This window comes from Trachemys scripta, chromosome 5 (genome assembly GCF_013100865.1).
Source record: "Trachemys scripta elegans isolate TJP31775 chromosome 5, CAS_Tse_1.0, whole genome shotgun sequence".
Lineage (NCBI taxonomy): Eukaryota > Metazoa > Chordata > Testudines > Emydidae > Trachemys > Trachemys scripta.
Window position 1 is genome coordinate 133,440,121 of NC_048302.1, and position 12,789 is coordinate 133,452,909.

Sequence of the window (12,789 nt, forward strand, 5' to 3'; positions counted from 1 at the left end):
GGGAATAGAAGAAAACAGGATACTGGGCTAGATGGACCATTAGTATGACCCAGTATTGGCTGCTCTTATGTCAGAGAATTTGGGAAATTTTTAAAAGTTTATGCAAGGAAGGAACTGAAATAGAACTGTTTAAAGATCTACATAGTATTGTCAGGTGCTGGGTAAATTTCCCATCACAGTTCTGCCACTCCACCTCTGACCAGACCTCTTACTCAATTCCTGTGACAGTGTCAATCATGTTAAATATTATGATTTTGTAATACCAACAGACATCCACCAAGTACAAAGATTAGACTATGGAAAAGAACTGTACATCTAATAATAAAGGTTAATACAGCAAGCTATTGTGCCAACTGATGCCTAAAACCGGAGTTTTCATGAAAGATTAGCCAAATATGGTCAATACAGAGGAGGAAAAAACAACAATGTGGGACACCAGAAGCACGCAAAATCATAGAGAAAACAGAACAATGCCTCAGTCAAAAATTAGCCCTGATTATATTTAGTGTTCAGATTTACTTATTTTAAAAAGTGCAGTTTTTCTCCGAAAAATAATAATGTGAAAATGGGAACTTCTTCAGAACATAGGCTTTGCCATATTGGATTAAACCTCTGGTCCATCAAGTTCAGTACATTGTCTCAGACAATGACCGTTCAAGCAGATACTTCTGAGGAAGGTGCAAGAAACCCTGCAGCAAGCAGATGTTGGGTAATTACCACCAGGGAAGTCTTCTCCTTACTCCTGATAGAATGGCTTGAAGCATGAGGTTTGTATTCCTCCAACTTCCCCCCCACTTTTAATATTTTTTATAAACAACAACTCTGGATATTCTCATTATCCATAATGTTCAATCCCTCCTTGAATCTTGCTGACTTATTGCCACATGATGCTAAGACCACTGAGTTCTGCAGTCTAATTATGCACCATATGGATTTTTTTATCAATTATGAATTTTCCACTTTTTAATTTAATTGTCTTTGTTCTTATGCTAACAAACAGCGATAATAGAAGTTCTCACTCTAGCATCTCATTATCATTTTATATACTTCGACCATATCCCTTCCTATTCATCTCATCTCTAAATTATACAATCCCAATCTTCTCAATCTTTGTACCACAATTTTCCCTATGTCCTTAATTCTTGTTGCTCCTCTCTGTATTCCCTTTAATTCTGAATTCAGCACTGAACATTGTATTCCAGATGAAGAAAAAAAAAAAAAAAAAAAAACCACACACACATATTTATATAATGGCATCATAATACTTGCCACACTGGTCATCACCCTATTCTTACTTAGATTTGCTTCCTTTGAGTGTTCCGAGTCACTTTGGTTTACTTTTGTGATTAAAATAATGTTTTTACTACTATTTCTAAGCACTGAAGAGCTAACATACTTGGGAAGGATGCTATATTCTATTATGAGACAGGCATAACAGAACTCTAAATCAAGACAGCTACAAGAACAACTGTTTGTCCCCAGTTATTATTTGTATTAATGTAGCCCTAGGAGCCCAAGTCATGGATCATGACCTCACTGAACAAGGGACTGTACAAACACAGAACAAAAACAGTCTCTGCCCCAACGAGCTGAAAAGCAAGTGACAGATTGATACAGACAGATTGAGGAATACAAGGAAACAGTGAGACAATACTGATGATAGGCAATGGTCACAGCACACCAGCAGCTTAACCACTGTCAAGTTTTTGTAGGTATCATGGCAAAGGAAAGCTTTGGGGAGGGATTTGAAAGTGAATAATGAAGTAGCTTGGCAGATGTTTACAGAGAGTGCCTCAAGCAGGAGAGGTAGCATGGGAGAAAGCATGAAGGTACTTATTTGAGAATTTAAACAAGTAGGCAGTGGAGGCTGGCATCATGGGCTGATCAGAGTGTCCACAACTCAACAGCAACTGAGAGATAAGTAGGGGGAAAGATAAATTGATCGTAAAGGACCTTTTAAGTGAAGACAAGCAGCTTGTGTTTGATGCAACTGAGAAGGGGGGCCAGTGAAAGGATGCAAAAAGAGGGGTGACATGGTCAAAGCAACAGACTGGGGCAATGACCTTTGCAGCAGCATTCTGAATGGATATGAATAGGGCAGACTACATATGTCAAGGCCAGAAAGAAAGATGTTTAATACAGTGAATACAATGAAACTGCACAGGCGTAACTGAAGGCAGAAAACGGGCTGCAGAATCTTTCCTACCATTGATGATCTGCAAGAACAGAGATGAACTTTCAGATCTCAGGTTGAATTTGCAGGCTGGTAAAAAAAAATCTCCCATTTGGAACTTAAATAACAATTTGCTTGATGAGGCATTAGAAGGGACAGAACCCAGGTCATACCCACAGCTGTTCTGACTTCCCATTGTGACCAGAGAAAATAGTAAACACGTGTTTTTGTTTCAAAGCAAGCAGATGTGACGGAACACAGCCACAAAACAGATCTTCTGAACGTGGTGCCATTTTTAATCAGAGTAGAACCAAATGCTAATACTGTATTAAAGCAGAGTATTTCTTATTTAGCTATAGGACAACAATCTACAGTAAGAAAAAGTAGTAACTGTTGTAGGTTTTAATGAAATTTCAATACTTACCTTTATGCAGATGTCTTTCATAAGTCAATATTCATATTGTACACATTTTTACTCAGTTCTTTGAGTCCAGTGCAAAAGGACATTGACTGAAAATTATTATAGATTTTTCTGTGATGTCAAGAGTAGCAGTGCCTAACCTGTGGCTCTCAAGGGTGTTAAGGAGATTGACACTGCTGCAATCAATGCAGCGGGTGTCGATTTAGTGAGTCGAGTGAAGACCCACTAAATCGACGGCAGAGCGCTCTCCAATTGATCCTGGTACTCCAGCGCCCTGAGAAGATTGAGGTAAGTTGACTGGAGAGCATCTCCCGTTGACACAGCGCAGTGAAGACACCAGAGTAAGTCAACCTAAGCTACATTGACTCAAGCTATGTTATTCCCATAGCCGGAGGAGCGTACCTTAGGTTGACTTACCCCGGTAGCGAAGACAAGCCCTTTGATTAGGAATAAAAAAGGTGATCCTTGAGTAGTGTTCCTTCTAATTTTTTACATCCACGTGCAGAATAAATTTTGTTATGTGCACCAACATGGAGATGATTTGTGACATCACTTTGATATTGGTGCACATAAAATTAATGTGGTGGGGGGTGGGGCCGAGGGGTTTGGAGTGTGGAAGGGGGCTTAGGGCTGGGGTGTGGGTCAGTGAGGGCTCTGGCTGGGGGTGCGGGATCTGGGGTGGGCTGGGGATGAGGGGTTTAGGGTGCGGGAAGAGGCTCAGGGCTGGGGCAGAGGGTTGGGGTGCAGGGTGGGCTCTGGGGTGGGGCTGGGAATGAGGGGTTTGGGGTGCAGGTTGCCCCGGGGCTGCAGTGGGGAGAAATAACTCCCCCCAGCAGCTTGGGTCCAGGGGAGAGGCGCCTCTCCCCGGCCTCAGCAACTCTGGTGGGCCTGGGCCTGGCCAAGTGAGAGGGGCCTCTACCCGGCCGTGACAGCTTCAGTGGGCCCGGCCCTAGCTAAGGGAGGGGCACCTCTCCCCAGGCAGTGGCAGGTCCGTGCTGGGGTAGCAGGGAGGGGCATCTCTCCCCGCCCCAGCCCTAACCCCTGTGCAGGGCTTAATAGGCACCTGAGCAGCCGCGCAGCTTAGAGGGAACTTAAAGCAGAGCATGGCTCATGGACTTTTAAACCGAAGCATCTGAATCATTCCTGTTTGCAACAGGAAGTTGGGGGAAAGGGGGGAACAGGGGATCAGGGTGGGAAGAAGGAAGAAAGTGGGAAGACACCTTCCATTTCACTGCTCACATGAGCTCTGATCTGCTTCCCCACTGCCCCCCACCTGCTGCATCACAAAGGAGGAAAAAAGACACCAGCTCTAAGTTGCACCAGGCTACAAGAGCATGGCTGACTGTGCCTGAGCCTAAGGTGTGCCCAGAAAAGGACTCCCCCCATTCTCTACGCTGAGGTCCAGGAGAGGAGGACATTAGTAGAAACCAAGAACTAACAGTTAGTTTTAGCTTGATGATTCTATCAGAGCCCAGGTTACAGGAGCCAGGCAGCTGCTCTACATTGTGCCAGCTGACAACAGCCCCCAGGGACCACACTCCATCTGCAGATAGTTGAAACGCCTTATACTCCAGCCATTCGTCCCTCCCAAACTATCTGGTGGGGAGAGAGAGGCATCGAAGGCAGCTATGCAGGACAAAGACTGTACCTCAAAGTATTGATACTGGCCTCTTGACTGTTTTGCAAAATTCATGTTTGGCCCTCAGGCTGAAAAAGTCAGAAATCACTGGTCTATGCAATGTTTAAAGCCTGGGTATTGACAGGTTTTGTTCTGCATCATTTCCCAAAGAAACAAAGTTATTTACCTTGTGAACACTGATCCAGGAATTTAGGAAAAAGGAATCTGGAAAACAAAAGAAGAAATCTTAATGTTAAAAATCACGGTACGCACGAATGCTCTCTACCAACAGTTACCCAATACTATCTATTTCTAGGAGGCTTCTATTCTTTGCATTTATACTAACTATGAACCAAATTCCAGCATGCTTTTCATGTCCCAGAAGCTTCACTGTGAAAGCTTATTAGCAACTGAACCACATGTAACCCTTGTTTCGTATGCAGAACCTTTCCGAAGTGATGCCAAATACAAACAATGTGCTAGGGTAATTGGATTAATGAATACAGGTGTCTTTAACTAGATAAGGTGCTAGAAGTAATTGGGGTAGGTGTCTATATCCTGAAAAACAGGAGGAAGAAACTAGGTCAGATAAGAAAGGCCTGTAATAATTAGGTATTGCCGTTTGTGGTAAATAGCTAATATATAAAAGCAGGTCATTTTTATAATCACTTTGGAACAGCAAGTGTCAGTTGCAAACCTGCTCCCAGGATTGAATGAAGTATTAACCTTCTCTGTATAGCACTGATTTATCTTTCATTAATAAACTGATTGAGCCTGGGTACCAAACATCTCATCAATAATCTAAATCGAGCTCTAACACAAGCATAATCCTTGTGTCAAGTTTGAAGACTCCGAATCGTTTGAACAATGCCTACCATTAGACTTAACATAGCATCACCACCCTGTCCCAACTTCAAGCCTTCTTTTATGCTATCCCCTGGCTTGGAATAGTAAACATGACTTGGAAGGCTAAGTGCTCTCCCTGCCTCTAAGCACTTTTGGAAAACAAATCTATTTTATGAAGCTTTCTTGTTTCAGGGACTATTTTCAGTCTGTTTGGTCTATCTGGTATTACACAGAGTTAATTAGTAAAAGATTGGTATATACTTTGAAAAGGTACAGTGTTAAACATGAGTTACTGTTGTACTTCTGGGTTGTACCTTTAGAACACACATGCTTTTTAGGGCAGAATTCATATTTGGTCTATTTTACCCTTTGCAACAGTACCATATGTACTTCTGGCATTATATCAACAATCACAGCAGTGACACCATTTATCAACTTTATCAAACCTGTAAGGAGCTCAAGTAAAGGGGTAATATTCTGGAACAAAAGAAAGCCCTCCATTATCAGGCACTGTAGATGACTTGGCCCTAGAACCTAAATTAATTGGATACCTACAGTAATTAAACTTTGGAGAACAGAGGTTCTTTTTGTAAATATAAAAGGTTCATATCGGACAGCAAGACACAATCTACTCTTCTGGAACCCTCAAAGCTTCCATAACTCAGAAAGACTGATTGCAGCATAAAGCCATTTTAGGTCTGCCAGATTATGTACTTTTGCAAGCTCTTACAGAAGGAAGCTTCAAAGTGAGACAGAAATAGACACTACATGGGCTATGTCTTTGCCATCAACAGCTACTTGACTTCAGGAGATAACCTGCAATTCTTTCATCATACTCCTAATGAAATATTTATAGTAATAACCTTCATTTGTGGTTAACATTATCTACGTCAAATTGAAAGATTATGGTGGAGGCACTTGGTATTTACTAAAAGAGACGGAATTCATGTGTTTGAATCCACCCATCTGCTTATTGAGATCATAAATAGCTGTAAAAATGGTGTGTAGTGTTTATATCTAGGACCACAAAATCTTAAAATCAGCTCTGTTCTACATCCCTTGAAAAGCATTTTAACAACGTATCAAGATTTTGTCATCTCTACAGTTTGGGTTGGGCACATGGGAACAGTTTATGAAGTGTATTTTGCTATTTAAAGTATTAGTTGCTTGGCTGCATGCCAATTTTTAAAGAATAATCTAAGAAGTGCAACTAACACTTCCAGAATTTCCTCTCCCATCTTTTGTCACTATATTCTGTAAAATTTGAAACCGAGAACCAATAAAATTCACATCTTGAATGTGTAGTGTCTTCATTTGATAGCGGACTTTAATTATTACTTTTTGTTTTCTTAATCAGGTCCCCAAACTGAAATAAAAGTTTCTTATTATCTGGCAATATGAAGGATAAGGAAGTTTCACTGAAGAATCACTGCAATGATTTGTGTGCTTTGTAAAGATTAACAACTATAATCTGTTTCTCTTTTTGTTTGTTCCAAAATAATCCACAGACGCCAACGTTAATTTTTTTCCCCCAAGTTAAATTTTGTTCTCAAAAGGTTTTGCTTTTCTAGTGGATGACAATCCCACATTAAAGGTTTAAGTCAAGCTGCATTTAAAAGCTCTGTTAAAATGATATAAACTCAAAACGAGAACATTTCGTGAAGTTACAACACGATAAGCCAGCACAGCTGTGCACAAGCAACACAGCAGAATATGGTCGCATCAGTCTCACAAGATGATAGAACAGACCCAACTATATATACCCAAACAATACCCAAAACAATTCAGATTTTAAAATGTACCTATGTTCCATATAGCAGCTAAGTGGTTCTACGCAAGTAGAAATTGTTCCTATGATGAAAGAGGACTTCACCTCAGGGTCAGGGTGAGTCTCCAGTGCCTGTACAACATCAATAACATCTGTATATCTGCAAAGAGAACAAAGTGAAGAAGTGTGAAGTGACAGAAATACAAGAACCATGTCAACAACTAATCAAAAGAAATTACTAGAGTTCTCAGAAAATGTTTGTTACACAATTCAGTATGCAAGAAATTTAGGCATTCAGACATTGACTTACACAAAGAAAACAGAAGTGCCATTAGAAAATACTGACAGCTACTGCACAATGTACTATTATAAACTTAACATTGAATAAGTGTAAACTTCTGCTTTCAAGAGGCACAGAAACAACAAGATAGGAAGAAATTCACATTATGCCTTCTGCATATCATGTGCATGTTAACTGAAGACTTAAATAAAATTTATTGTGTTCCTCTAAGTCCAAATGGTAGGTTTTGTAAAGAAAGGACGTACAAAACCCAATGTCAACAGAAATGTTTCTCTGACATTTCTTTCAAAAGAATTCCAAATTAAACATTCCACTTGAATTGAAATATTCCTCCGCTGTGTTTGTAACTCAACATTGTACTAGTGCATGAGAACAAAATAAATGAAATTGACTAAACTGAGTTTATGAAAAGTATTTACTTTTAGGCAAATTATCTCTTATCCTTAATTTTACTGGCATTAAAAAAAAAGTCCTCAAATTATATTAATAATTGGGTTTTTCTGTACCAGTCGATGCCCAGAGTTCAGCTCCCAACAAAATGTGGGAAGTCTAAGATCTACCAGCCCACGCTGCAAACTTTTTAGAATTCTCTAGCGTAGATTCAGCTTCAGACTTTTGGCGAGATGTGGTTTTAGAAATTTAAACCTAAACCCAGAGAATTTACCTATGGTATAAAGCAAAGTTCACCTAACTATTCTATTTTACTATCAATGATGAAAAGCAAACAGTGACCACAGCCAAAACAGCATAAAATATATTAGTAACAGTTAAGAATTTGGCACCAATGTAATTTATAGGCATATATTAAGAAAGAATTAGTTTTCTTAAACTACAAAACAATCAGCATGAGAATCTTTACAATGAACACTATCTTAGTATTCCCAATAAGGGAAACTAGACAAAACAAAATAGTGAAGAGTTTACCTAACAGTATCCTTTTCAAATATTGTACACTTGAAAAGCCAAAATGCTATGACCTAGACTCCTATAATGGTACCCACTACTGTATTACCTGATTTAGAAATGAATATTTACTTCTAAACCAAGATGGAAAAAACGGTTTCAATTTAATCATACATGTAAGTTATCTGATGGGAACGCTGAGTAATCATACATATTAAATCCAAATGAAGCACACATTTCTTTAAAGGATTGGAACATTTATCAGTGAAGACAAATTACTGTTACACTCTTGGCAGCAACAAGGTGGACAAGACTTAATTACGCTAGGAGCAAATACCTGAATACGCTGCCAGGTGTGGTGCCAATGATAGAACAAATGGTACCCTTTCCTTCTGATTCAAGACTGACCACCTCCCACCATGGTGCTAATGTGTGCTGTTGAAGTGGTCATCTTTCAGATGATATGTATAAAACAGATTGTATCCACTCATGTTCATTAAAGATCTAACAGCTTTTCCCCCACAAGACTAGGCACGTTTAGGTGAAACTGAATTTGACCAAGGCCTACTTAAAATTCCCCCAACAGTTTTAACTGAATATGGTTGTGTTCTTCACAACCAGTTCTAAACCAGAGTTTCAGAGTTCGCATGCTCTGCGGGGCACAATCCACTCTGGATCAGAGACAGTATGAGAACATTCAACAGCAAAAACTGTTGCATGTTCACATGCATATTTACCTGAATAAGAACTAATGAAATAAAAACCTACATGTGTAGATTTGTTTCTTGAATTACGCAAATTTAAGTTAAAGGTTGAGATTTTTTTAAATGCAAGAGACATGAAATCCTAAACTATGGTTCTCATAGCAAATACAACTCAGGTTTGTCTACATGAACATTTAGTTTGCTTCAAACCGGTGTATGAAATCTACTGCACACTAGCCTGCCGTGCATTAACTGTCCATGTGGACCCTGCTGATATCTGTTCATGAACGCATTTTAATGTATTCCTGTTTCAAAGCAGGGTAGATCAAAACACACTAATGAACTGTCAATGTGCTTCAGCATGGTACACATGGACAGTTAGTATGTAGAAGGCTAGTGTGGGGTAGATTCACATACCAGCTTGCAGAGAACAAAATGTTCATGTAGACAAGCCCTTAGTCTCACTTGGTGTATTAAGGTATTATAACAAATTACAACACACACACACACATACACTTTATATATATATATCTATACCTAGATAGTTAGAGAGAGAGAGAGAGAGAGAGAGAGAGAGAGAGAGAGAGAGAGAGAGAGTGTAAGATCAGCTGCTACACATTCAAAAGGAAGAACAGTTCTTATAGTTAACATTTATCTATTTTTGTGTTTAAAATCTCACTCACAAAAATTTTACCTTTATGTTCACATTGAGGAAAAAAATAATGAATGGCTTATTTAGATCACAAAACCCTGAAATTATTTATTAGAAATCCTTCTGCACAGCTTGTTCAGAATATCTTTACAATGCTTTTCCAAAGAAAGGTCTAATTGTGGTATTCAAAGAATTAAATTACATCTTACTCCCTGAATTTAAATATTTTCAAGACACTCAAAATTAAAGTCTAGCAAAAACCTTTAAGGCTTTTAAGTAATTTTCCACACAATAGGTTTTCCCTTGGAGAGGAATGGGATGGTACTCCACCCTATTGATATTTTTCAAAACATTTTCAGTATCTTAACCTTCAAATATAAAACTAATTGTGAAAAGTAGGATGTTTGCTCAGCTAACAAGCTTTTCTGCACGATGCACAAAGCTGTTATACATTTTTGCTGTACCTTATTGTTTTCTTCTCTACAATAAATGATATCTACTGGGTGTAACAGAGAAGTAAGTATTTTGTAACACTTGCATGCATAAAGTAAATACAACAGAAGCTAAACAATGCTATAGCGGCTACAGTAACTTCCACCTGCAGTTCTCAAAGTAGTTCATAAGATTTACCTCAGGTCCTCAAAAAATCAAGGGCTTTCAAAATTGAGATCAGTACCTTTAGTTGGCCACCATGTGTGAAGTGGGATTAAGGGGAGAGGGTGGGACACCAAGATAATGCATTCTCATCAGTTTCTGGAGGATGAGTGCCTCGCTATCATGACCCACTAAAAAAGTGGTACTGCACTAGAACCACACTCTCATCATTACTCAGGATGAAATCTGTGAGGGCCAGAGGTAAAGTATTCTCTATTGAGGGCTCCAGACACTTGAACAGGTACTGGAGGGGGTAAGGCCAAAGCCACGCCTGACTGTTGTCAGAACATGAACCAAGACTCATCATTTTACAAATACCTTCTTCCAATGAAGGCAGGCAGGAATTACAAGTTACAAAATAGCTTAACCTAGGAGATATGAAGAGCAGAACTAAGAGCGGTGTACTCTTCTGAAGATCAATCTTATTGTGTTTGACAGAACTACTAAGCAGTGATGGGGATCCTTGAAATACTTATAAATGAGAATAGGAGAGAAGAATCTATTGTAGAAACTGCTTGTCTAACATGTGAAACACTTACCCTTGCAAGACCACCAACAGCCTCATTTTCTTTCTACTGTAACTGGACTGACGTGCGCTGCGGTTCTGCTGGGACTCAAGAACACTTGAAAGGTAACGCTGAAAGTGGGCAGCACTGAAACATTCAGGGCTATCCATAGTTTGCCGATAAACAACCCACCTGAAATAATCAAACTGAGTGAGATATCAATTCAATTCTGTTTTCTCTTTATACCATATTACTTCTATTCTTTTCCTTTTGACCCCATGGCCATTGAAAATAAATCTGTGACCAGTACACAGAAATTCCCTATTTCCGGTCCCATACAGAAACAAAGGAGAAACTCACTTGGGCTTATGTCTTTTCAGCATCAGCCTACTGTTTCTAAATTGCTGTCAATGGCTTCTTTGATATGAAAGAAGGTCAAATAGCGTCTTCAAAACAATGTGCCTGAGTAATTTTGATTTGTGTGTTAGTAATAAAACTGAGTGATCACGAGCAGGGATCCTAGAAATCCCTTTGCCACAGAAAAACAGACAATTTTTAGTTTTTGCATTTTGTGAAAAAAATAAAAACATATTAACCATTAACTAAATTTTATTTAAAGTACCAGTGTCACTTATTCCATTGGTGCCCAACCTTATTACAAAGGAGGGCCACATAAACCTAAGCCCAACCTTGTGTGGGCCAAACAGATTTTTTTAATAAGGTTTCAGTTGACAGCAGGAGTCTCCCCACTCAGGGCTGACAATGGGAGCTTTAATTTTTGTATTTAAAAAAAAAAAAAAAAAACTTCTGAATATATACAATACAGACATAGAAGTATTTGGTATATGTGAGAAATACAAATTGCAATTCTGCAAATTTTATTATAATGATTGATGACACTAGTAGGCTTTGCACTTGCTTAAAATTGTAAATATATCAATAAAACATTGTGTGCGACTGATACCGATATTTTACTATACTATAGTATAGTAGCTAGGGAAACTAAAGTTCAGCATTGCATTTTAATCATGGCAAACCACAAATTTTTATGGTTTATTTGAGAATTTTTTTTTTTTTTAAATCATGAAAAACTAGGATCCCTGATCATGAGACAATGCATGGACCTCAACTGAGCTATCTTGAACAGGATACAATTTCAGTTACATTGTTACAATGAAATTTTCATCAATTTACTCATTTAACCAAGTAATGAAATAAGGCTTTATGCAGTAATCGTTTCAAAATAATCTTACATGTTTACAATAAAAACAAACACGCACATCCCTCACAGGGAGTACAGATGCTGCAATCTCTCAGTTTGCAAACTTTAAATAAAAAGGTTCAAAACAAGCCACACAGAAAACCCCACCATTTATTTTTACATTTGGCTCAAAACAAAGAATTACTTGAAAATTTAGAAGTGCTAAATTCCCATCCTGCCAGGTCTTGTTAATACTTGCGGGAGCCGCCTTACTACGGAGACTACATTCCTGATTTTTAGATTATAAGCTTTTTAGGGAAAGAAAAAAGGGGTTTGTTTGTTTAATCTTGTACAGAGCTGAGTACTCAAACAAGATAAAACTCTAAAATGATTCTTTCCTATCTCCATATGCTGGTAGAAGTTATACATATTCTCTCTGGTCTGGCAAAAGACAGCAAAAACAAAAACATTTTTAAAGCAGATTCTACATTTAAAAACAATATTTTAGCTAGATTTCAAATATATTCTGACCTCTTACACAAAAGATGAGTTATATTTGCTTTAAGACTCACCACCAGAGGAAACAAGCAATGAAATCTCTCTACCTGTTCTCTCAAAGTGCTGACAAAGAAAATCACCAAGTGACAGGTCACTTTAGCTTAACATCTAATGTTTCATCTGCTCGTTTTGGAGATACTGCTAATCCTACAGATGAATTGAACAGTCTCAGAAAACTGAAACAAATGGACATACAGCAGTCACAACTGGCCATTTGAATTAACTTTCTTGTGGTATCTGTGGTATTCCCATTCTTAATATAGAATAATATCTAACTACCTAAGATACTTATATCACACACACACACACACACCCCGACGGCCATTACTTTGGTCTCTAAGTGCCTCCCGATTTTTACTGCACAAGCCCTCACAACACCCTTGTGAGGTAACGAAGTGCAATTATTCCCATTGTCAGGATGGGAAACCGAGGGACACAGAGACGAAGTGAAATACTCATGGTCACATAGTCTGTGGCAGAGCAG

The 12,789-nt window shown here is 38.6% G+C and overlaps 1 protein-coding gene across 2 annotated transcripts in view; it reads right to left on the bottom strand.

Annotated features, from left to right (window-relative positions):
• C5H20orf194 (chromosome 5 C20orf194 homolog) overlaps window positions 1-12,789 on the bottom strand; it is a 130,564-nt gene that overhangs the window by 26,095 nt on the left and 91,680 nt on the right. For both annotated transcript variants that reach the window (XM_034772594.1, XM_034772593.1), the window contains exons 27-29: window positions 10,580-10,738; window positions 6,861-6,986; window positions 4,400-4,437 (exon numbers count right to left, since the gene is read on the bottom strand). In XM_034772594.1, the coding sequence (XP_034628485.1) occupies window positions 4,400-4,437; window positions 6,861-6,986; window positions 10,580-10,738 (323 nt within the window). The remainder of the gene's footprint in view (window positions 1-4,399; window positions 4,438-6,860; window positions 6,987-10,579; window positions 10,739-12,789) is intronic.